Source organism: Typopeltis vanoorti, chromosome 8 (assembly GCF_054136105.1).
Source record: "Typopeltis vanoorti isolate ZY-2024b chromosome 8, IOZ_Tvanoo_1.0, whole genome shotgun sequence".
In the NCBI taxonomy this organism is placed as follows: Eukaryota; Metazoa; Arthropoda; class Arachnida; order Uropygi; family Thelyphonidae; genus Typopeltis; species Typopeltis vanoorti.
Window position 1 is genome coordinate 120,469,871 of NC_143556.1, and position 27,888 is coordinate 120,497,758.

The 27,888-nt window shown below is 35.3% G+C and overlaps 1 protein-coding gene across 1 annotated transcript in view; it reads left to right on the forward strand.

Annotated features, from left to right (window-relative positions):
- twr (signal peptidase complex catalytic subunit SEC11 homolog C twr) overlaps nt 1-27,888 on the forward strand; it is a 144,228-nt gene that overhangs the window by 43,555 nt on the left and 72,785 nt on the right. The window contains exon 3 of the mRNA XM_090396293.1: nt 6,522-6,671. Within this exon, the coding sequence (XP_090252419.1) occupies nt 6,522-6,671 (150 nt within the window). The remainder of the gene's footprint in view (nt 1-6,521; nt 6,672-27,888) is intronic.

Below are 27,888 nucleotides of genomic sequence, written 5' to 3' on the forward strand. Positions count from 1 at the left end.
CCTGTTGGTAAGTAGAGTACTGCTGAGAATGAACCAACTCGGAATAGTTAAATGTAATAAAAGTGTATTGCATGTGGCTGTTTTGTTGTACTTTTTTTGTCATATTAGTAACAGTAATATTATTGTATTATATTTAAAAGAAACACAACTAGATGAATAAAATAACGAATAATATATATTGTAGTTGTTAAATAATTTCATTAATTCATAATAAAATGCTAATGATTGTCTGTAATTTGTATGATACAATAATCATCTTATTAAAAATTATAATAAATTACACATTTCTCTTTTAGATTTGTAAATTTAAATTTATGAAAGGTGTTGAGTTTTTTCTGGTAATTCCTGAGACAAAAACTACTTGTTGATCTCCCCCCTTACAAAACTCTACTTAGATGATTTGATGTAAAATCTGGTATTCACACTATCTCCACTGAGCAGCTTAGCTCTTTATGAAGATTTTATTCCTAAATGAATCCAGTACAAGTCCTTAGGATTCCTTATATTGAATGACTGCTAAAAATAATAGACTGAAAAAAAAAGTCAAAAAACATGGAAATTATCAACTGCATTTTCAGTGAAGCACATACATACTATAGAACAAGTAAAATACTTCAGCTATAGTTGTAATTTTTAGTTATGGTAAATTAAATACTGATTTTTTTTTTTTTTTAATATATAGTTCCCATACACAAAGGCAAAGAACCTGAAAGCACATCGTTGCCATATATGCTGTGCGAGTGAGGAGTGAGACAGTAGTTGATTCACTGTTCATTTATTCATTTTTCTTGAAGAGTTTCAGGTTGTGCCTGTTTGAAAATACTTCATAAGCAAGACTCTTCCAAGGACAGAGATGGAGTACAACAGAAGGAAAAGAAGCAGATTGTGTGTTTTCAGTTGCACTGAAAAGGGATGCTGGACAGCCTCTGCTTTTCTTTTAATATGCTCAAAAAGAATTGGAAGAATGATGGTTTTCATTTCATTGGAACAGTTATCATGGAAGTATCTATAGAACACACAGTGCTAAAGCATTGCATCTGTGAAATAACAGGTTGAGCCAAGTAAATCTGTGATCTGAATTTGCTCTCCTCTGGTTGGCATCATCAATTTTTAGGGAGGTTTAGGTTCACTATCCTAGATGTGTCAGCAGCATTCTAAGGATGTAAGTATTCTAAGGATGGGTGGATTCGGAATTTGTATGGAATGAATAACTTGGTGGGTGTAAAATATCATCTTGAGTGGAAGAGAATATCTATTTTTGGATGCTGAGGAAGCTATCGATGTGATGTGTTTATGCCAGGAGAGGCAGGATGTAAATGTCATTCCAAGCAGAAAGATCTGATCCTGTCTGGTGATTTGGATAATGTAACCACTATAAAACTTTTATAACTCCTTATTTGAGCATTTCTGGTCAAATATGAAGATATAAAAATTAATCTTTGGACACCTTGAGGATGTCTCACAATAATATATCATCTACTCCAGTTGTCTTCCCACATTTCAAGTTTTTAATGGCTTTTTCTACCTCAAGTGTGTACTCCTGTTTTCATTCCTCTTGAAAATTTTCTATTACTGTTCTGTCACCTTGTTTCATTTAAGTCTTTAAAAGTAAATACTCCAGAATATCCTTATCTTCAATTTTCATGTTATCATTATCATCATTCCTTTTGCTGTACTCTTTCCTCTGTTTTTTTTTTTTTTTTTCCTCAATACACTCAGAACATTTTCCCATCTCCCTGATATTTATTTTCTGTATTCTTATCCAAGTCTTCCTATGACTTTTGTTTAGCTACTTTTACACTCAGCTTACCTCTCTTACATTTTTCTCTGTATTCTTTTAGGGCATCTGCTGACTTATTTGCTAGGAACTTTTGGTCTGATCTCTTCTTTCCCAAGACTGCTTCTTTAACTTCTTGTGTTCTTATTTTTCTATCCTTGCAGACAACTTCACCACATACCTTCCTAGCTGAATCAATTGTCTTCTTCAGAGTTTACCACTTCCTCAAGGTTTGGTTCTTGTTTTCAAATTGCCTTATATTTTTTCAGTAATGTTTGCATGAAGCTTTTCTTATTTCTTGTCTTCTCTCCATGTGAACTTGTCCACATTTTTATGTTGGAACATGGTGTTAGTATTACTAGTTTGTGTCCTGAGGTGAAATCTAGCAATTACTTATCATTATTATTACCCTGGTCCATTTTGCCAAAATGTATCTATTTTCTTGGTGGAATCCATTTCCTTTCCTGCTGCTTGGATCTCAAACAATGATCACTTTTTTCCAGTTTCTTATTCAGCTGTCTGCTCTGACTCAAATAAAACTTCCTCCACTTTTTCCTTAGAAGAACCTTCTGTGAGACCATAGGACAAATAAGCTTCATTGTCCATTTCCTTATTTTGAAGTGTGCCCATATCATTACTTGAAATTGCTTTCCAATCAAGAAGTTTTTCTTGATGTTTGTTGTCAAATGCTGTTGCTACTTCTTCCTTTCCATGATTGTTATTGCATAAACATAACATCATACATTTATTTAGTTGGATCTTGCCTGTTGTTCTGCAAGTTTGATTTCCCTTCTGTTGATGCTCTTTATGTCGATGGTTCCTATCTTCAGTTCCTCTGAATTTGTTCCAGTAGCTGACTTTTTTTAACTGTTCTCCCTTGTTCTTGACAAACACCTGGGACAACCCACCTGGCATGAAATCTCATATTGTGCCATCATATGTGTATTTATGATTTATACCAATCAAGTACATTTGGTCTGTTGAGTCCCAAATTGCCAGCCCATCCTTGTTCGTTCAGTAACCCAGTGGATACCTATTAACAGCACACACACCATGTGATGGTGATTAGGTCAGAAAGCCCAGTCATTTCTGCTCATTCCTTCAAAGTGATGTGGAGGTCTCTTCCCAGTTATTTCGCTTTTATCCCATAGGCGACCCACCATGTTAAGTAATCATTTTAAAATATACCAAAAGAATTATCTACTGGCTTGCTCTATGAAAGTCATCAAACTATGTTACATTCCATACTGGATGCAGCCTCACTAATTTGATCAACCATACTATTAACAATCAACCACATTAGCAGAGAAACACTTTCAATATCTTGCTGAAATTGAAAACCAGAACACGCTTCCATTTCTGGTTACATTTGTCATGCATCTTTTGTGTGAGTCTATTTTTCACTGTCTACCATAAGCCAATGCCTAGCAGCCAATACATCCATATGTAATTTTTCTTTCACTCAAAAAAAATTTAATTCATTAATGCCCTTCAAAAACAGAACAGTAACAATTTGCTGGTGAGTGTGATCTTAAGCATGAATTACAACTTATTAACAATACTTTTATACAGAACCTCTTCTTTTGTGTTAGGCTCAATGGCCCATCGCAGCCAAGCAGTTTGATTTCTTAGAAACCTGATATTGCTTATAATGGTGCAAATTAATCTTATCTGCATTGTCTGCTATGGTTGTAAATTGTGCATATTTTTCTGGTTAGTCCGTTTTATCGTGTCTCATACTGCTTTCTTCAAATACTCCTCTTACTGTGCACCACTACTGTTGTCCTTCCACTGCAGTTTCTTATGCTGTGGCACTGCTTCCCCAGCAGTCTCTTTAATTTATTGTAATTAGTAACTCTGAAATTCAGTATATATCCCTTTTGACCTGGACTTTTAGACAATGACACACATTGATCTACCCTGTTTATAGGTAAATTCTCTGCAGTCACAAGATCCACCACTCAAATCTCCTGGAACTCGCCATCCTGTGTTGCCTGAGAATTCTCTCTCTGAGTTGTATAAATTCCATTTCCTTCTGCCCATTTGTCCTGTTCTCTTTCTGTATTGAATGTCTCAATTTATATCGAAGCTTATTTGCTGATACATCTTCATCATTCCTTCCTTCCTTGCATCCCTAACTTATAATAGTGACTATGTTTTGTACTGTTCTGTCTCACAAAAATTGCTTCAAGTGCCCATCTTCTAGTTTTTGAACTGCTCTTTTTGACCATAGTTTGCTTACTTTCATCAGTAATACTCCTTTTCCATGCTGTTCTCTCTATCCTTTCCAAAAAACACTATGCCCCTCACATTATATTCCAATAACTGTCATCTTCCATTGTCTACATCTTGCTAATACTGGTAATCTTTGGTCATATAGCACTAACAAACACCAAAACCCTTTTTCACTTGTTCCAGATGTTTCTGGCAGTATTAGTATAGATATAGTAACTCTTGATTTTCCAGTTACCCTTACGCTTTGTTTTCCTATCTTATTCAGATTCATACTTGACTTATTATGTATATTCAGCATATTTTGATCATTCTCACAGTTGCCTTAATATCGACAGCATTTACTCACCTGTTTCCCTTGTCCAGTAGCTCTGATTTCCCTGAACACTTCCATTCTCACATTCAGCAGCATGTTTTCTAGACACCTAACTTCAGATCATAACCATACTTTGTCACCTTTCATATCATTCATACCTATGAAAACAGTCACCTCATTTACATAACCTATATGCTTCCTTAATAGTCTCACTAATGTCATTAATCTTCATGATTTGAAAACTATTTTGTCACACTATCATCAAGCATCTCTCTTTATTCTCCCTGATCTCACTTAGTCAAGCTTTTATTTCCCTTCACAGCAGCACCACTCACCAAACATTTCTTCATTCTCTCAAGCTCATACTTGAAGTCTATGTAAGGTTCTGTCTCTCCTACATTGACATTTTTAGATTTGTTCTATCACTCTGCTCTCTCACTCTTTCAACAACTCACTTTTAGTGCAGAAGGCATTTTCGTGTAGTGTTTTGCAAAATATACTTGTACAATTTGCACAACATCCCTCAATAAGTCATCTGAACTAACAAAATTTATAAACAATACTGTAGTTCTTTCTTTAATAAGTAACATCTTTTTAGAGTGCTTAATCATGAATGTATATCATCAGTAGTCTGACTTTCTTCCAATTGTGTTGTCAGTCCTTCAGTATAAGTAAAGAAAAATAAAACATTTAACATAAAGCACATTTCATGAGGAGTATCTCCTCACATATGAATGAACACAAAATAATGGAGAGTTGCTATCCTCTGTCTCTCTTCTCCTGAATGTTTAAAAATGAAAAAAAACTGGTAAATTAGGAATGTAACAACTTAAATTATAACATTCTATGTAACTGCATCTAGAGTACATATACAGTTAATAGATTGTTAACTGCTGTTTTAAATTTATTGATACAGCTGATGGATTGTTGAATGAGGTAGATTATAGGAATTATCTGCCAGTCTAAATGTCATTGGAAATGGTTTATCATTTTGTTAGTTTGATTAAACATAAGTGGGGGCAAGTTTCTTATTATTATTGCGTAATACCTCCAGGAAGTCCAGAGACTCATCAAGGGAAGGCACCTATTCTACAACTCTCCACCAGCTACAACGAACCACATCATCTACACCAATGTCATCTACTCCCTACCACTAGTATTTTCACAGACAATCACAAACATCCATGCCTGCAGCAGGATTTGAACCCGCAGCCTTTTGGCTGGAAAGCAGATATGCTAACCACTTGGCCAACCTGGCTGGCATTTCTGTTCTTAATGAAGAAAAGAAAGATGTATTTTTTACATCTTTCATTTATGTTTAGTTATAACTAGAGAGAAAGCAGTCATGTGTCTGAAAAATCATGCCTTTGGACTCATCCTCTTACTCCACATTTTTCATAGTACCTTGATTTTCGAATTTATTTGTTATCTTAGAAGTTCAAGCATTCATTGCAGAGGATACTGCATGTCATTCTCACACTACATAATCTGCCTTCTCCACACACACACACAGTGTTTACCACCTGCTAATTGCATTTTTGTTTGTTACATGATTCTTCTGGTACTTAAGAAGGAAACTAATCGAGTATTACACAAATACACTTTACTCATTTGCTGTATGCAGTTTAACGTGTAGTTTTATGAAATAGATTCCTGCTTCAGTAATGTAGAGTGCCAAAGTATTGTTTGTGTTTAATGTATGACAGACAATATATGGCTGCATAAATTACTTGTAGTGGGATTGGCCATCAATGGAACTCCTGTAGAAATATTATGCCCTACAGTCAAAGAATTGGGCTAATCTTAAGTTCAACTTTCCCCTCAAAAAAGGAGAGGAAAGCAAATCACTGCTCCCCTCTGCAAGATGGTGAAAAATTAGTTGCTGAATGTTTGAGAAATGAGTGAAGCAACACAAAAAAACAACAACAACATATATTATGTGATTGCTTTGTTATGATGTGAAGTTAGTAATTTAGAACTATTCATGGAGTACTATTAGTGTCCTATGAGCCCCTTGAGAGTACATATCAGGAATTGATAATGGTGATACTCTGAGAAAAAAAAAAAAAAAATCATGCCCATTCCTGTAAAACCAAAGGACTCGAGTAGTAGCGTTTTCAACACATTCCCTGTAATTCTGTATTGTATATGTTATGAGTATTTTTGTGTAACTAAAATTTCTCATTTTATTTCTAGTGGAAGCATGGAGCCAGCTTTTCATAGGGGTGATTTACTTTTCTTAACAAACCACAAAGAGGACCCAATAAGAGTGGGTGATATTGTAGTGTTTAAAGTTGAAGGAAGAGATATTCCCATTGTTCATAGAGTACTTAAACTGCATGAAAAGTAAGTTCCTTAGAATAAGGCATTTGGATTTTATAGTAGTCTAAAATAATATACAAATAGTTGGCATTAACATAGTCATCACTTTCAAATTCCTGATTTGGAATTTGATAGCACCTCATATAGAATGTAGAAAGGCCTTGAGCAGGATAAAACTGAATTTCATATTGAAAAGAACATGTAAGAAAGTTTTAAAGCAAATAAAAGTTTAGGAGCTCTCAGATGTGAACAACACACAAACATTATTGAAGAAAAAATGAAAGAATTTGAGAACAGGAACCAAACCTTGGGAATTCATTAGGAAGCCCTGAAGAAAACATTCATTGATTCAGCCAGAGAGGTATGTGGCGAGGTTGTCTGCAAGGATAGAAAAATCGGAACTCGATGACGGACACAGGAAGTTAAAGATACTTCTTTAACTTCCTGTGTCTCAGAATACAGAGACAAATTTAAAAAACTAAACACTCTGTAAAACTAGCTAAACAAAAGTCATGAGAAGACTTTGGCAAGTACATAGAAAATAAATATCAGGAAAAGGGCAAAATATTCTGGAGGCTGTTGAAAAAAGCTCAGCAATGGAGGAAAGAGTGCTGTAGAAGGAATTAGAGATGATAAAGGTGACATGAAAACGGGAGAAAAAGATATCTTTGATGTATGGAGTAATTACTTTGAAAAATTGCTACATGAAAAAAGCAGTGACAGCATAGTGATTAAAAAAAAAAAAAAAAACACTCAACAGGCATGCAATCAGAAATACATATTCATACTTGAAGTAGAAGAAAGCCATCAAAAACCCCGAAATGTGGAAAAGCAGCAGGAATAGATGATATTCGACCAGAAATGCTCAAAGTGTGGAGGTATAAAAGTCTTGCAGTGGCTGCACTGCATAGTTCAGAAGGGATTGACAGAGGGATGAATTCCAGATGATTGGAGTAAAGCCCTCATAGTACCCATATACAAAAAGTGAAATAAAAAAGTGAGATTACAGAAGTATTTCCCTACTGAGTGTTCCTGATGGGTTTATGCAAGTATACTTGAGAAAGAGTTGACAATGATTGTGGAAGGGAAGCTTGGTGAAGAGCAAGCTGGATTCAGGCCAAATAGAGGCTGTCGGGATCAAATTTTCACTTTACAACAAATAGTTGAGAAATTGTGGGAATGTAAGAAAGATTTGTATTTAAGTTTTTTAGGGGCATGATGCCATCAATGGCAATATCACATCAAAAACGAGGCTGTTAGGAAAGAACTTGACATTGTCTTTTGCATTTAAAAGACCTTAATCTCAGATGGTATTGTCACTTAACAGAATGGGAGAGGAAAGATTATTAAGAGAAGTGTTCTCTGCCAAGTTGGCAGAAAAAAGACCCAGAAGAAGACCAAGATATAGGTGGATTGATACAGTATAAAGTGCCTTAGAAGGCAGAAATATAGGATGTGATAATGTTGGATTGACAGATAACAGATTGATCTGAAGGAAAATTGTTGGTAGGAAGTTAGTAATGATTTGAGTTCTTCATGTAGTACTGTCATATCCTGTGCACTCCTACAAGGTACATGGCAGGAATTTGAAGATTCATTTCACTACAGAAAAAGAAACAACTGTCTTCTTTTTGTAGATGCACTATATACGTGACTACAAAACAGTTCGTTACCTTTTTCTATTTATAGGAATCCACACAACACACACACACACACACACAGGAAAGTTTACTTACACAAGTAGTCGCACACCACCATTCATTCTGGCAGTATGGCACTGTCAAAACACACACTAAGGCAGAACTATTTGTTCTGATGACAACCTTTACTATGGAACTCAGTTAATCTCTCACAGCATTATTAGCCAGTTACTGCAACCCCTACAAAAGAGTGTAAGATCACACAAAACCATTCCAATCCCTTATATCTGAGGTACCAATGAAAAAGCTCAAGTTCATTAATGTAATCTCATAAAGTTGCCTTCAAGCAACTTTCCTCTCTTTCTTCTCCAAAGGATCAGCCACAATCTATTGCACATCCTCCTTGAACATGTAATCATCTTTTATCACAGGTCAAAATGGGATATTCCTTTACACTGGATTAAATGCAAGAAAATGTCTGTGCTTTGTTGACATCACTATAGGCCTTAGACTGTTTTTAGAATCGGTATGAAGAATGAAACACTCCTAACCTCACTCCTTCAGATCTGGGAGACAGTCATTCTAAGACATTTAGATTACCTTCTCTGAATTAACATGTTTTTTTTTTCCCCTAGCCCATAGAGGACAGCTTGATAGGACATTTATTCCTTTTTGGAACCAGACATGTAACCTGCATGGTCACTGCTGCATGTTATCGGGACATGTTGAGCAGTTTTGTCACCCTGAAATGTAACCAAGAAGGTGCCTGTATGCAACAGTGTTGATTGAAGATAGAGCACCCCCTCTACATATGAAGTTAAACAATTATTGTGTTGCTCATTTTCTATGAAATGGTCATTGCAATCAAAAGACCTTTAGCTCCTGCGACTTTGGGCTTACTTCTAAGTATTGGAGCACATTCTTCACCTGGCAGATTTGAATGACGCATCATATGTGAAACCTTTCAACGAATCAGTTGCGTTCTGCTGCAAACAATGCTGTATGGCAGTATCAGCTGTTAGTCCTGCACTAACACCAACATTGAATGTCACCTCCATTGATCATCCAAATCTCCTTGCAGCATCATCTCTGTGTAATATGTTTTTTGTATAAGATTGTTTTATGAAATGAGTTAAATAAACAACTGTAAATAACTGTCATTGACTCTAATCATTGCACAACCACATGCCATCCAATTCACATTAATGTAATTTTCTCACACCCACAGTGTCATGTTTAGCATATTAGTCATTTTTGAACTTTTTTTATTGTCAAAATCTCTTCCCCGTGATCTGGTAGAGGTACCCATCAAGTTTGAGGGTATTTTGTATATTATTCTCTCGCCAGATTGCTCTGAATAAGAGTACTTTCATTTGAAATACCTGTAGATATATTTGTCCTTTGGCCCTATAGGCAAAACACATCAAATCTCTTTGAAACTTAACCTAAACAGCCAACATTATAAAATACACTTCACTTTGGAAAAAGAATCAAATAACTGTCTACCCTTTCTTGACACACTACTTACTCATTTTTCAGATGGTTTGCTATCTTTTTTTTTTCTGTTTATAGCAAGTCAACACATTAGAAGATACTCGCATAAATAATCACATTGTGTCATCCAATTTAATATCATGAATCCTGAAAACACTAACTCATAGGTCTAGTGCTGCAGTCCTTGCCACAGAATTTCACTACCTTTGCTATACTTTTATTGGCCAACACTTATAGCTCTTACAAAGTAGATAAAAATACTGCATTCCTTCTCTCCACAAGAACAAAGCACTGCTATTCCTATTCCATATATCCAGGATGAATCAGAACCTTAATTCACTCACCTAAATACAAACTCCATCCTCTGTCACATCCTGGTGTATGAAAAACATGGTATGCTATGGACAGACAGGAAGATCTGTTAATGTCTGTCTCAGAACAAAGAAATACATTTGCTACCATCATTATGGCAAGTTAGGATTAAATGGAAGAAGGCCATTGTGTTATTTAGACGCCACTGCAAGTCTCAGTGACTATTTTTATAAATCGATAATGGCTATGAAGCACTTTTATAACTCCCCAGCTGTGGCTGCATTAATCAGCCAGAAATTTTGGTGACAGAAGTTTCTACATATGTTGGGATGTCAATCCAACATCTGTAGAAATCAAGAGATCTCCATGAAGTCTGACTCATTGAGGGAGGCTACTCATCACACTCCACTTGTCATACCTATTCTTGAATTTATTCACATGTGCTGCACTCATGACCTTCAAAGACAATCAGTTTCAATCACACACTGGTCTGAGAGAAATCTATCACTCACTCCTTGCTTGACTGCATTTATTTTCAACTTTTGTGGAAGTCCTCTCCTCACCCTCTGAAAAATTAAAAATCCCATTTACTGGTATGCTGCGTAACTTTCAAAAGATTGTAGGTCTCTATCATATCACCCCTTCTTTCTTCTGTTTGCTGGTGTCCGCAATCTACATATTCTCAATCTCTTTTCATAGTCTATATTCCACAAAATTCAATATCTTTAACACTTATTTACGCTCTCTCCAATGTATCTGCATCACCTTTGAAACCAGAGCTCTACTGTGTAGATCAGAACTGTACGCATTAATCCAGATGTCATATCATAGCCTTGTGACCTTACAAGCCAGTTTGTTTCACCTCATCTTCTCTTGCATGTTAGGCTCAGTGGCCTGTCAGCCAAGTAATTTGGTTTCTGGGTAACCTAGTTAATGCTTTCATAGGGCATTTAATCTGTATACCATATACTGTGGCTGTAAATTCTTGATGATCTGCCTGTTTTCCATGATGGAAACTGTGATTAAAGCTTCTTAGAGTTATAAAGAAAACTCAAATCACGGTATTTTCAACCAAAGGGCATCATCAAATTCCTGCCATGTACCCACAAGGGTTGTACAGGATATGATAGTACTACATGAAAAAATTATATCATTACTAACTTCCTATCTACAATTTTCCTCCAAATCAATCTGTTACTTGTCAAGACTTCAACGTTATCAGATCTTATATTTCTGTCGTCTAAAGCACTTTGTACCGTATCAATCCACCTATATCTTGGTCTTCCTCCGGGTCGTTTTGCTGCCAACCTGGCAGAGAACACTTGTTTTGCTAATCTTTCCTCGCCCATTCTGTTTAGGTGACCATACCACCTGAGATTAGCTCTGCTAACGCATTCCTGGATGCTGACAATATCAAGTTCTTTCCTAATATCCTCGTTTTTAATATGATATTGCCATTGATGCCATCTGTTCACGCCTCTAATCTTTCTCAGGACTCTCATATCTGCAGTCTCTAGTCTTTGGTCAAGTGTTTTACTTCTGACCGAGCTCTCAGATCCATAAGTTAAAACTGGTTTGAAAACTGTCTTGTATACAGCTAATTTAGTGTTCCAACTAATTTCTCTCTTATTCCATATGAATTTATTCAAATGACTTCCCACCATACCAGCTTTGCTGATTCTGTTGTCTATTTCTATATTTAATTTACCATCTTCAGTAAAAATCGTGCCTAAGTAGCTCAAATATTTTACTTGTTCCACAGGTTCTCCATTCACAACACAGTTGACATTTTCAATGATTCTGCCTATTTTCATTGTCTTTGTCTTTTTATTGCTGACCTTCATACCATATCTATTACAACAGCTATTCCATTTAGTCAGAGAATTTTGCAGACTTGTAGCAGATTTATTTAGATGTATAACATCATCTGCATAAAGCAAAGAGCTGACATTAACATCTCCAATTTTTATATCATGTTTAATGTCACTTTCCTTCATAATGTGATCCATATAGATAATGAATAACAGAGGGGATAATGTACATCCCTGTCTCACACCAGATTTAACATTAAACCATCTTCCTGTACTTCAATTCTAACTGCTGACTTACAACTCAAATAAAGACTAAGTATTGCTTGATATAATGCCCCATTGACACCATATAACTGCAGCGTATTGAATAGCTTCTCTCTTGGCACCTTGTCATATGCCTTTTCCAAATCGACAAAACTTAAATACAGATTTTTGTTATATTCCCATGCTTTCTCGACTATTTGTAGTAAAGTGAAGATCTGATCCTGACAGCCTCTATTTGGCCTAAGTCCAGCTTGTTCTTCACCAAGCTTTTCTTCCACAATTCTTCTCTACCGTTTCTCAAGTATACTTGCATAGATCTTGGCAGGAACGCTCAGTAGGGAAATACCTCTGTAATTCTCACGTCCAGTTTTATTTCCCTTTTTATATATGGGTACTATGAGAGCTCTACTCCAATCATCGGGAATTCGTCCCTCTGTCCAGGCTTTCTGAACTATGCAGTGCAGCCATTGTAAGACTCTTATACCACCACACTTTAGCATTTCTGATCGAATATCATCTACTCCTGCTGCCTTTCCACATTTCAAGCCTTTGATGGCTTTTTCTACTTTAAGTATGGATATGTATTCCTGACTGCATGCCTGGTCAGTGTTTTTTACCACTATGCTGTCATCACTGCTTGTTTCATTTAGAAGTTTTTCAAAGTAATTACTCCATACTTCAAGGATATCTTTTTATCCCATTTTCATGTCACCTTTATCATATCTAATTCCTTTTACAGCACTCTTTCATCCATTCCTAAGCTTCTTCAACAACCTCCAGAATATTTCGCCACCTTCTTGATATTTGTTTTCTATATTCATGCCAAAATCCTCCTATGACCTTTGTTTAGCTAGTTTTACACAGTGTTTAGCATTCTTGCATTTGTCTCTATATTCTCTAAGGCACAAGCTGACTTATTTGACAGGAACTTTTGATATGCTTTCTTCTTTTCCTTCACTGCCTTTTTAACTTCCTGTGTCCACCAAGGAGTTCTGATTTTTTTATCCTTAGAGACAACCTCACCACATGCCTCTCTGCAGAATCAATCAATGTTTTCTTCAGAGTTTGCCACTGAATCTCCAAGGTTTGATTCCTGTTCTCAAACTCTTTCATTTTTTCTTCAATAATCTTTGTGTATTTTAGTCTACAGTTCACATCTGATAGCTGCTCAACTTTTATTCGCTTTAAAACTTTCTTACATGTTATTCTTTTCAGTATGAAATTCAATTTTATCCTGCTTAAGACTAAATAGTGATCGCTTCCAATTTCAAATCCTCTGTACACTCGGTGTCCTGCACCAGGGAGAAAACATCACTATCAACAATAACATAGTCAATGAGACTTTTCTTATTCCTAGCCTCTTCTCTCCATGTGAATTTGTGCACATTTTTATGTTGGAACATGGTGTTAGTAATAACCAGTCCATGTCCTGAGCAGAAATCCAACAGATATTTGCCATTATTATTAGCTTTGCTCTTTTCTCCAAATTTTCCCAAAATATTTTTGTATGTCTCACAATCATTTCCTACTCTGCTATTTAGATCCCCAACAAGGACCAATTTTTCATTGTGTTAGTTGCTTTTTCTAAAGCTTCAAAAAATTCCTCCACTTCTACCTTAGTAGAACCTTCTGTGGGACCATAGGCACAAATAAGTCTCATTGTCCAGTTCCCCATTCTCATATTTGCCCACATTACACTATTTGAGATTGACTTCCATTCAAGAAGATTAGCCTCATATTTTGTGTTGAATTCTGTGGCTACTCCTTCTTTTCCTTGATTGTTATTGCCTGAATATAACATTTTGTATTTATTGCTCAGAAAGATCTCACCAGTTTTGGTGTTTTTTGTTTCAGTCACCCCTATTATGTCGATCTGGTACTTATCTAATTCCTCCGCTAGCTCCATTTCTTTGCCATTCAGGCTTCTTACGTTGATAGTACCGATCTTTAATTCTGGTGATGGGGTTTGTTTTCAGATTTGTTCCAGTAGCTGACTTTTCGCTGTTCGCCCTGGTTCCCTGGTGAAAACAACGGAGGCCTTGTTTAACTGGGCGACGCCCCAGCCAGCATGAAATTTATTCATGTTGTACCATCATTTTTTATTTTGGTTTAACCAATAAGAATACAATTTGGTCGGCTAAATCCCAAATTGTCAGTCCATCCTCATTCATTCAATTTCCAATTAGATACCCAACAGGGTGCACCACGAGAAGGTGAGGATTGGACATTAGGTCAGAATCCCTGGTCGGTTCTCTGCATTCCTTTAAAGGCTATGTTCAGGTCTCCTCTCAGTTATACAGCGTTGACCCTTAAGCACCCCGTCATAATAAATTTGGTATGAAAATCAGCAATGACAAGACAAAGACAATGGAAATAGATTGAAGCATTGAAAATATCAAATGCATCCTGAATGCAGAACCTATGGAACAAGTCAAACATTTCAACGACTTAGGCACAATTTTGAGTGTAGACAGTAAATTAAATATGGAAATATGCAACAGAATCAACATAGCCAGTATGGTAGGAAATCAACTGAATAAATTTATATGAGATAAGAGAAATATTAGTTGAAACATTAAATTAGCTGTATACAAGACGGTGTTCAAAAAATTTAATATATGGATCTAAGAGCTGGGTTAGAAATAAACACCTGACCAAAGACTAGAGACCGCAGATATTAGAGTCCTGAGAAAGATTAGGGCGTGATGCTGACAATGGCAATATCATATCAAAAACGAGGCTATTAGGAAAGATCTAGACATTGTTATCATCCAGGAATGTGTTAGAAGTTTTTTCCCACTTGGTTAGACTATAATAAATTTAGTTTAATTATTTATCCAAGTATAAACAAATAAAGTTTGCACCTGAAATATCTTCAGGACTGAGGTAACTCGTGGTAAAATTGGACCAAGCTCTCAGCACTTGTCTTAGTATCTCTCATAATACAAAGCACATCTCCTTGCAGACATGTATAATGCTATGCATTAAAGAAAGGGCCACTACCCAGACCGGTTTCGACCTTTATTGACGTTTCATCAGTGGGAGCCAAACCCAGAGGTGGTGATACTAAGATGGAAGTAATGGAGAGGTCATATTTACCTATACGAGTTGCTGAAAGGTGTCTCACCTTATTATTAAAATACTCTGGATTTAGAGAAAGATGTTGGAAGTTTTAGACTATAATAATTTTAGTTTAATCCTTTAAAGATACTTCAGGGGCAAATTTTGTTTGCTTACACTTAGATAAAGGATTAAAATTAATTTATTACAGGAATGTGTTAGTCGAGTTAATCTTAGGTGGTATTATGACTTAACAGAATCAGAGTGGAAAGATTAGCAAAACAAGTGTTTTCACCAGGTTGGCAGGAACAAAGACCCAGAGGAAGATCAAGATATAGGTGGATTGATACAGTGAAAAGGTTTGATTTGGATAAAAATTGTTGATAAGATGTTAGTAATGATGTGAGTTCATGTAGCACTGTTATAATACCCTGTACATCCCTTGAGGATATGTGTCAGGTATACGAGTCTGGTTTTAAATCCTAAAAAATTAGTACACAAAATTATTTTTTTATACATAAATGTTCGGTTTTTTCCATTTATACAGTCTAGTCTCTTTTTGTGCGGTTTTCATGTTGATGATTTGTGGTAATAATCTTACAAGGACATGTAATGTCAAAATCTGGAATGTAAACATGAAATATACAAGAAGTATTTCAAGATGTAATAAACTGTACTACATAGTAAACTGTGTTAATAATAGTAAACTTGCCATGTGTGAGTAAACTACTCACCCATGGCAAGTAGCTGCAAACTGGACAAAATAATTTTTTTTATTTATTAAAAAAAAAACTTCTACAACCGTAGCACAGCACTTTAATCATTTTGTGGAACTCCTATTCATTTATTGTGACATATCGTTAAAAAAAAAGGGGGGGGGGCGAATCTTTGAGCAAGAAATTTTTTGCATGGACACAATGTTTCACAATTTTTCAAGCTTTTCAAATGGCTATTATAGATCTATAATGGAGTTTAAAAAAAAAAAAAGCAGGTTATCATCATTATTCATAACTGTCGAGAAAGATACTGAAGTAAACGATTATTAAATGCAAACTATTGAAGCTGCGTAATACGTGTGCCAGAAGATGGGGGTGGAGAAAAGTACATCTTTTTATATAGAATTGCAGCATATCAGAAATAAAACTATCAAACATTATTTACTAGTAGCAAATTTAAATACCTGAATCAGAAACAGGTTTGGTAGTTTAGGTGAATATAGGATGTCATAGTGGATGCAGGTTACAAGATTGTGTCATTTACAATATGAGAATAATGAATTCAATATTTGAACATAAAAAAAAAAATAGACTTAGCACAAGGATTTAAATCAGTTTTTGATTTATATATATAATCACGTTTTAAGCAGTGAGTTCATCTTAGATAAGAGCAATTTTGAGGTTTTAATTATATTCTAATTGTGGTTAATAGAGAGAATCCAATTTAAATCAAGGTAACTAAAAATAACAAAATCAGAAAGATACATCAACAAAGCTACTAGAATTTCTTCATTAAAAGATTCCTGTACTAGGCAATAGTATGATGCATTGATAAAAAAGAAATAGAATCCAAACAAACATCAAATAACAAGAAGAATGACGAACCAGAAACAAATTCTCAGTAGCAACAGATTAAGAATAAAGAATTTTGGGAATAATTTGAATGGAACAAATACAGCAATACCTCGCATAGTCCAGTTTTAAATCCTAAAAAATTAGTACACAAAATTATTTTTTTTTTCGGTTTTTTCTCTTTATACAGTCAAGTCTCTTTTTGTGCGGTTTTAAAGTTATGTGATACGATATTTCAAATTTTTTCGGGAGTTCCCTGTTGTATATGTATGTATATACTTAGACTCAGTGAGAATGTAAACACAGCATTATGTTCATTGTCTTAATGTGCAAGCTAGGTATAGTATGAGTAAGCAGTGGACATTTGTGAACTTTAATGTTGAATTAGCTTCTATGTCTATCAGTTTTCGATGCAGAAATCTACAGTAAAGTTGATTTGCGATAATTAAATTTTAATCCCATTTAAAAAAACTACATAATGAATGCAAAAAGAAAACGTGAAAGTGATTCTGTCACCAAGAAATGTAAATGGCTCAATTTAGAACAAAAGCTCTATATAATCAAGCTTCATGAAGTTGCAATCTTTGCTAAAATAGGTCGTGATAAAGGAATGGATGAGTCATCAGTTCGAAAACTTATCAAAAAAAAAGATCAATACAAATCGCAAGATATGGCTACAGCTTCTTATTTATCAAAAATAATGACTAAAACCAGAAGCACTCGGATGGTAAATATGTAGTGGCTATTATCCATATGGATCGAAGAATTACTCAAAAGCCAGTTCTGCTTAGTCAAATGGAAATTCAAGCCAAAGCATTGTCTTTACAATGACTTGAAGACTATGATGGAACTTTATTTTGCACTTGGTTAAACTATAATAAATTTAGTTTAATCCTTTATCCAAGTGTAAGCAAACCAAGTTGGTGCCTGAAAATATCTTCAGGGCTGAGGTAAGGTGGCTCGTAGCAAAGGTGCACCAAGCTCTTATCACTCCTTGTCTCAGTATCTCCCATAATGCAAAGCACATCTCCTTGCGAACATGTATACTGCTATGCATTAAGGGAAGGGCCACTACCCAGACCAGTTTCTTTTTGAGACAAGGAGTGATGAGAACTTGGTCCACCTTTGCTACAAGTTGCCAAGGGATGTACCACCTTACCTCAGTCCTGAAGATATTTTCAGGCACAAACTTTGTTTGCTTACACTTGGAAGTATTAAACTAAATTTATTATAGTCTAACCAAGTGCAAAATGAACTTCCTACATCTTTCTCTAAATCCAGAGTAATTTAATAATAAGGTGGTACACCGACTGGCAACTCGTATAGGTAAATATGACCTCTCCATTGCTTCTGCCTTAGTATCACCACTCTGGGTCTGCCTCCCACTGACGAGACCTCAATAAAGGTTGAAACTAGTCTGGGTAGTGGCACTTCCCTTAATGCATGTCCGCAAGGAGATGTGCTTTGCATTATGGGAGATACTGAGACAAGGAGTGATGAGAGCTTGGTCCACCTTGGCTACAAGTTGCCAAGGAATGTACCACGTTACCTCAGTCCTGAAGATATTTTCAGGTGAAATTTTTTTGCTTACAGTTGAATAAAGGATTAAACTAAATTTATTATTGAAGACTATTGATGATATAGAAAACGAAGATGAGGGAACTAGTGAAAATTTTACGGCAAGTCATGAGTGTGTGTGTGTGTTTTTTTTTTCGTTTTAAGCAACAAACTGGTCTTCACAGTGTTCGTATTGTTAGCGAAAGCGAATCTTCCAGTGCAAATAAAGAGGCTGTTTAAGATATCCAAAGGAATTGAGTGAAATCATACAAAAAGTTGGCTACAAAGATGAACAAATATTTAACGTTGATGAAACAAGATTATTCTGGAAAAGTTGCCATCATGCACACTTTTATAGCAGCCAGTGAAAAGTCATGCCATGGATATAAAATTTCAAAAGACTGTCTCACATTGTTATTAGGTGGAAATGCAGCATGGGATTTCAAATTAAAACTGATGCTTGTATACCATGCAGAAAATCCTGGAGCTCTTAAAAATGAATCAAAAAAATAATCTCCTGGTGTTGTGCCATTCAAATAAGAAAGCATGGAGATTTGAAGATTGGTTCACCAACTATTTTTGCCCTACAACAGAACGTTATTGCAGAGAAAAAGGATTAGATTTTAAGATTTTATTGATCTTAAATAATGCCCCCGGTCATCCAACTGGTCTTTGTGATTTAAATGAAAATGTACAAATAACATTTCTTCCACCAAATACAACATCAGGGATCCATGACGTCCAATGACACCAATGGATAATGGTGTCATTGCGACATTTAAGGCCTATTATTTGCACCTCACTTTTTCACAAGCTTTAAAAGCTACAACAGGAGAAAATGCGCCTAATTTAACAGAATTTTGGAAGAGCTACAACATCAGAAACGTTATCGAAAATATATGCAAAGCATGGCATGAATTAATGGCAAGCAATATGAGAGGAGTATGGAAATATATCATACCACATTGCCCAAATGATTTCATTGGTTTTGAAACTCATTTTGCTGAAGTCACTAATAACATAGTGGAAATTGGACAGCAACTTGGTTTCAAAGAGTTAGATTCCGTCAACGTAATTGAGTGCATTGAATCGAACACTAATGAACTGGATAACAAAATACTTATTAACATGGATGAACAACGAGCTTATGAAGAGCGGGAGGACAACTTAGACAACGACAACTGTGTTGAAGTGCCTGCACGAGAATTAACAGCTGAACAACTATCAAAAATTCTTAGAATGATTGAAACCTTGTCAGAGCATATAATGGAAGTTGATTCCAATATTGAACATAGCCTTACAGTTCATCGAACAATAAACAATGCAATTCGTTGCGACAAAGAAATGTACGAAAAGAAAAAAACCAAAGAAGAAAAATGTGCCGACATCGATATTGCAATTTTTAGAGAATAAAAAATTTATTACGTAAAACATGCATTTTTTGTTTAATTATTTTTGATAAAGACGTTTGAATTTATTAATTTCATTTAATTTATTGAAAAACAGGGAGAATATTTTTTTTGAAACCAATTATTATTTTTTGTATGTATTTAGTTTCTCGATTAGTCCGTTTTCAAACAGTCTGGGATATCGATGGAACCGATTACCCAGACTATGCAAGTTCATGACTTATTTTTCACGGTATTAACAACACCACAAACACTTTTATCAACAAAGATGTTTTATTAACGCTTATATTTCGCTGATTTTCAACTCAGCATCATCAGAGCACAACACACATCAGAGCGCCCTCTAACGAAAAAAAAAAAAGTTATCCAGGAGTCAAATTTTTGGCAAATTAATGCAACCGTATTTGTTAAGGTTGGGAGAATTCTTTAAAGCCATTGCTGATTCAAAAAATAATCTTTCAGATCTATAACGACTCCTAAATAGCACATTCGTTTTCCTCCATCTAATCCTGTGTGAAGGCATGTCCAAAGCGTGGTCTGCCAGTCCTGACTTGCCATAGTAATAGTAGCGAATGTATCTTTCATGTTCTTCCATGTAAAAATTTGCTAACGGGGGAGAGAGGGAGCAACCCATAGCAGTACCATTAATCTGTTTGTAGAATTCTCCCCCCCCCCCCCTCATGTAAAGTAACCTGCATTCATGGTAAATTGAAATAATTCAAAAATATCTGGGGGAAATTTAGACTTGATTAAATCAAGAGTGGCTATAAGTGGTACATTGGTAAATAAGGAGGTGACATCGAAATTAACCATTATGTCTGAATCTTTTAAGATTAGATTTTTAACTAATGTTTTGAAATGGATTGAATTTTTTACAAAAGTAGAGGAGTTGCCCGTAAGGGGAGCAAGTGACTTAGCTAAATGCCGGGCCAGTTTATATGTGGGGCTATCCATGCTATGGGGCATAGGGGAATATTAGTTTTGTGGATTTTTGGTAATCCATAAATACGAGGTGTTTTAACACGAATTGGTTTCATTTTCCTGATGATTTCTTTGGGCCATAATGTCACTTTTTTCAGTAATTTTCGGACTTTTTTCTTTTGCGACATCATAGGGTCTCGATGTATAATTTGATATGTGGATTAATGATTCAGACTATGCAAGGTATTGCTGTATAATAAAAATAAATAAATTAAAAAATTGAAGTTACCAGAAATTGTCAAATTCCAGGGCAACAGAAATGGAGCACAAAAGAAATAGTGCTAATGCAAAAACAGAAGTTTAAAAAAAAAAAAAGTAAGATGGAACAATTTTGTGATTGAGCTGGAAAAGGATATAACAAAGCCACAATGAACCAAAAATAATTGAATGCATGCATAAAGAAATAAAATTTAACATTACAAACAGTAGACTTGGAAAATATAAAAATAGCCTTAAAAAAATAAATCACTAACCCAATTTCAAAAAATCTCTAGTGAGATGTTCAAGTAAAAATTTATAAAACAAATGACCAAATAGAATATATTACACCATAAATAAAAAATAGAAATCCCAAGGGAAGTGTGAATATGGAACTGTACAAAAATGCTGGTCTAAAATTCAAAGACTCTTGAAATTCTTTCATGAGATGTGGATTACTGTTAGTTCTTGGAGCTTTTGTTGATTTTTTTTTTTTTTTTTTTTTTTTTTTTTATATATATATATATATATATGTGACTCCCACAAAAGGCTTATTTGTAAACGGGTAACATTTGTATTGTGGGTGGGTGTGTTTAAGAATTTTTATTCATCTTTTACCTGGTCCAGAAACCCTTCTCTAGATGACAAACATGAAACTTTTTAAAGCCACTTCAGGTCTCCAGTAAGCAGGGTGGCAGTCTCATACTGATGAAATTTTCATCTCCCGTCGAAAGACACTCGCAAACATTCATTCCTACAGCCTGTTGATTGGAGAGCAGATATGCTAGCCACTTGGCCAATCAGATCAGCAAGGGAAAAGGCACTGGTTATACCACTTTATAAAAAAAAAAAAAAAAAGTAAATGATTTCCTCAAAAGCTCTAGAGGATTTTGTCAACTAAGTGCCGTTTATTAAATATATGCGAGGATATAAAAATGGAAACTAAACAATGTTGTTAAGGACAAACTACTAGAACAAAATGGATTCCATAAATGCTGATCATGTAAAGACTCGATCCTTGCTTTAAAATTAAATTAAAAGAGAAGAAAATTTCAAAGGGAAACAAATGCGGGCTTTACTGATTACAAAAAAAAAAAGCTTTCAATAAAATTAACAGCATATTTTTTGGTGTTATTTAAATTTCAAAGGCAACTCTTAGTCACTTCAAGAACTATGCATAGGTAGTTAAGTAGTAGTCATATTACAAGTATCAGATCAGAAAAACATATGAAAAAGAATGTAATAGTGATGTACTATGTCACCTATATGTTTATAATATGTGAGAATAAAATTTGGACACTGCAGAGCCCATTCGGAATACAACATACAAAATTGCACATTATTTGCAAATGACCAAATTGCATTAGCTATGTTGGAAGATGATTTACAGAGATCAGTAAAATCATTACATGAAATCTCAGTGTAAATGACTTAGAAAAGAGAAAGCTGGTAAGAAGTAAAATATTAGAACAAGTAAATACTTTCCAAGTACTTGGGATTTGCTTTTATCACATGAAAGAAAAAATAAACATTAAAATGTTAAGTTTTGCTTAAGTAAATGACATAATATATTTCATCTATTCCTAGTTTATAAACATACCAGAATCAAACTATAATGTCCTATCTAAACGAACTATTATAGAATGAAAGCTAACTGAAGAAATGAAAAGCAGATGGCTGTACCGTGGGGAACCATCCCATATATTTCTGTTATCTCTGAACCTATTCAGAGATAGGTTCTGAGATAACAGATAATAATAATGTTCCTAAAGTATAAAGAGCTAATAAGCTTCATTTCGGCAATGAAAACATTACTTAAATTAAGGGGATATTGAATCCCACATAGTTTTAAAACCGAATAAGAAACTCAAAGATTGGAATCAGAGAGTTTCTTGCCGAATATAGTAAACTATAAAGTATCGGCGGACACTAGCGTTAGCCAATGCAAGTGATCCTAGTACATAGTACATTACTGGGCAACTCATTGCAAAGGTGGAGGAAGAAGTTCAGATCGCTATTCTTAGGTATTTTCCATAATGTAAAAACACATTTCTTAGGAAATGTATGCTGTTATTACATTATGGAGGGAGGTCACTACCCAGACCGGTTTCAGCCTTTTTTGAGGCTTCATCAGTGAGCAGCTGATGAAGCCTCAAAAATGAAGCTTATTAGCTCTTTATACTTTAGTAACTTAATGGTTGCACCTGTTTGGAAAACTCGTTCGCAAAGTACATAAGTTCTTTTCGCTATACACTTTGGTATTAGGTCTAGCTGCTCACTGATGAAGCCTCAAAAAAGGCTGAAACCGGTCTGGGTAGTGACCTCCCTCCATAATGTAATAACAGCATACATTTCCTAAGAAATGTGTTTTTACATTATGGAAAATACCTAAGAATAGCGATCTGAACTTCTTCCTCCACCTTTGCAATGAGTTGCCCAGTAATGTACTATGTACTAGGATCACTTGCATTGGCTAACGCTAGTGTCTGCCGATAATTTATAGTTTACTATATTCGGCAAGAAACTCTCTGATTCCAATCTTTGAGTTTCTTATTCGGTTTTAAAACTATGTGGGATTCAATATCCCCTTAATTTAAATAATAATGTTCATTAATAATGAACATTATTAAATAAGCCTTTTCAAAGAAAGTTGAGAAGCCCTTTTACATTAGCCAAATCTGAATCAGAACGATTCTGTCTCTCTCTCTCTCCCAAAAATTTAGAAGATTCTCGTTTTCTGTAACCATCAAAAATAGTTTTACTATTATTTATTAATATATTACTCTTTCTTTTAAGGTTAAATGGTGATTGGCATTCATATTTACGAATTTAGGTACACAAAACACACGTGTTGAAATGATTATTTTATTTATTATTAATAAAATGTTTTGACCCCTGTATGGAGGGCATCATCAGAAAGATACATGTGTATATGAAAACAAGCTACATGCTCTTGCACTTTACAAAGGTAAATTGAATCTACACTGTTAATTTATCTTTTATTTAGCCTGAGCTCTGGTGGTTAAAAAAAAAAACTACAATAAACCCTGCTAATAAAGTTCTCCCATACTAAGATTTTCTTCTGGACTTGTACAGTTCAAGTTGCTACTGAATGTTAAAAAAAAAAACACTTCACTGTTGTGTTTGAGTATTTCACATGCTTCTTTAAATTTCCTCTCGAATCAGGTTTTGGTGCAGTGTAGGGACTTGATACCTTTCCAATCAATTCCGTGGTATGTCTAGAGTGCATGGTCTGAAAGTTCGGTTTTCCAAAATGGAAATATTTAATGTGTTGTTTGTGTTCATCATCATCAAATTCCTGCCATGTACCCTCAAAGGGTGTACAGGATATGACAGTACTATATGAAAAAATTACATCATTACTAACTTCCTATCTACAATTTTCCTCCAAATCAGTCTGTTACTTGTCAAGACTCCAACATTTTCAGATCTTATATTTCTATCGTCTAAGGCACTTTGTACCGTATCAATCCACTTATATCTTGGTCTTCCTCTGGGTCGTTTTCCTGCCAACCTGGCAGAGAACACTTGTTTTGCTAATCTTTCCTCTCCCATTCTATTTAAGTGACCATACCATCTGAGATTAGCTCTGCTAACGCATTCCTGGATGCTGACAATGTCAAGTTCTTTCCTAATATCCTCATTTTTAATATGATATTGCCATTGATGCCATCTGTTCACGCCTCTAATCTTTCTCAGGACTCTCATATCTGCGGTCTCTAGTCTCTGTCTTGTATACAGCTAATTTAGTGTTCCAACTAATTTCTTTCTTATTCCATATGAGTTTATTCAATTGACTTCCCACGATACTAGCTTTGCTGATTCTGTTGTCTATTTCTATATTTAGTTTACCATCTTCAGTAAAAATTGTACCTAAGTAGCTGAAATGTTTTACTTGTTCCACAGGTTCTCCATTCACAACACAGTTTTTCAATGATTCTGCCTATTTTCATTATCTTTGTCTTTTTATTACTGACCTTCATACCATATCTATTACAACTGCTATTCAATTTAGTCAGAGAATCTTGCAGACTTGTAGCGGATTTATTTAGAAGTATAACATCATCCGCATAAAGCAAAGAGCTGACATTAACATCTCCAATGTTGATATCAGGTTTAATACCACATTCCTTCATAATGTGATCCATATAGATAATGAATAACAGAGGGGATAATGTACATCCTTGTCTCACACCAGATTTAACATTAAACCATCTTCCTGTACTTCCTTCAATTCTAACTGCTGACTCACAACTCAAATAAAGATTAAGTATTGCTTGATATAATGCCCCATTGACACCATATAACTGCAGCGTATTGAATAGCTTCTCTCTTGGCACCTTGTCATATGCCTTTTCCAAATCGACAAAACTTAAATACAGATCTTTGTTATATTCCCATGCTTTCTCAACTATTTGTCGTAAAGTGAAGATCTGATCCTGACAGCCTCTATTTGGCCTGAATCCAGCTTGTTCTTCACCAAGCTTTTCTTCCACAATTCTTCTCAACCGTTTCTCAAGTATACTTGCATAGATCTTGCCAGGAACACTCAGTAGGGAAATAACTCTGTAATTCTCACATTCAGTTTTATTTCCCTTTTTATATATGGGTACTATGAGGGCTCTACTCCAATCATCGGGAATTCGTCCCACTGTCCAGGCTTTCTGAACTATGCAGTGCAGCCACTGTAAGACTCTTATACCACCATACTTCAGCATTTCTGGTCGAATATCATCTACTCCTGCTGCCTTTCCACATTTCAAGCCTTTGATGGCTTCTTCTACTTCAAGTATGGATATGTATTCCTGACTGCATGCCTGGTCAGTGTTTTTTATCACTGTGCTGTCATCACTGCTTGTTTCATTTAGCAGTTTTTCAAAGTAATTACTCCATACTTCAAGGATATCTTTTTCTCCTGTTTTCATTTCACTTTTATCATCTCTAATTCCTTTTACAGCACTCTTTAATCCATTCCTAAGCTTCTTCAACAACCTCCAGAATATTTTGCCACCTTCTTGATATTTATTTTCTATATTCTTGCCAAAGTCCTCCCATGACTTTTGTTTAGCTAGTTTTACACACTGTTTAGCTTTCTTACATTTGTCTCTGTATTCTGTAAGAGTAAAAGCTGACTTATTTGCCAGGAACTTTTGATATGCTTTCTTCTTTTCCTTCACTGCCTCTTTAACTTCCTGTGTCCACCAAGGAGTTCTGATTTTTTTATCCTTGCACACAGCCTCACCACATGCCTCTCTGGCAGAATCAATCAATGTTTCCTTCAGAGTTTGCCACTGAATCTCCAAGGTTTGATTCCTGTTCTCAAACACTTTCATTTTCTTTTCAATAATATTTCTGTATTTTAGTCTACAGTTCACATCTGAGAGCTGCTCAAATTTTATTCGCTTTAAAACTTTCTTACATGTTATTCTTTTCAATATGAAATTCAATTTTATCCTGCTCAAGACTAAATAGTGATCACTTCCAATTTCAAATCCTCTGTACACTCTGGTGTCCTGCACCAGGGAGAAAACATCACTATCGACAATAACATAGTCAATGAGACTTTTCTTATTCCTAGCCTCTTCTCTCCATGTGAATTTATGCACATTTTTATGTTGGAACATGGTGTTAGTAATAACCAGTCCATGTCCTGAGCAGAAATCCAACAGATATTTGCCATTATTATTAGCTTTGCTCTTTTCTCCAAATTTTCCCAAAATATTTTTGTATGTCTCACAATCATTTCCTACTCTATTTAGATCCCCAACAAGAACCAACTTTTCCTTTTTCATTGTATCAGTTACTTTTTCTAAAGCCTCAAAATATTCCTCCACTTCTACCTTAGTAGAAACTTCTGTGGGACCATAGGCACAAATAAGTCTCATTGTCCAGTTCCCCATTCTCATATTTGCCCACATTACTCTACTTGAGACTGACTGCCATTCAAGAAGATTAGCCTCGTATTTTGTGTTGAATACTATGGCTACTCCTTCTTTTCCTTGATTGTCATTGCCTGAATATAACATTTTGTATTTATTGCTCAGAAAATCTCACCAGTTTTGGTCTTTTTTGTTTCAGTCACCCCTATTATGTCGATCTGTTACTTATCTAATTCCTCAGCTAGCTCCATTTCTTTGCCATTCAGGCTTCTTACGTTGATAGTACCGATCTTTAACTCTGGTGATGTTGAGTTGGGGTTTGTTTTCAGATTTGTTCCAGTAGCTGACTTTTCACTGTTCGCCCTGGTTCCCTGGCGAAAACAACGGGGGCCTTGTTTAACCGGGTGACGCCCCAGCCGGCATGAAATTTTGTCATTTTGTTGTTTGTGTTCGTCCTTCTTAATTTGGATGGTTCACCCTGTTTCCCCTATGTATGGTAGATTACATGTGTGTTGTATTTTGTAACTCCCTGGGTGAGCTAAGTGTGGAAGAGGATCTTTGGAAGAGCTGAGTAGGTGTCTTAATTCTGTCGGGGGTTTGAAGGTGGTTTTGATGTTTTATTCGCGTATTGTTCTGTCTATTTTTTCCAAAATGCCTCTAACATAAGGTATTCTTGAAATCTTTTTGCCCGTGTGCCCAGAATTTATGGCCTGCCAAAAATACACGAAACAAACACACCACTATTGTGGTGTGTTTGTTTCGTGTATTTTTGGCAGGACAGTGTATTTTTTTTCAATTGTTGATGGAATCGATAGCCTGAATTAACACTTAGCCAAACAGTTAGCAGCCACACTCAAGGAATTGGTAGGTTATTCCCCTTCCTACATAAAAAAAAAATATACATTTCATAAAAAAATTAAAAACATTAAACTCAACCACCAAGATTTATTAGTCAGCTTAGACATTATCACCAATGTCCTGATCAATGATACTATTATCCTCCTACAGAACATATTTCCACATGACAGGCCGGCCCTCTTTTCCCAC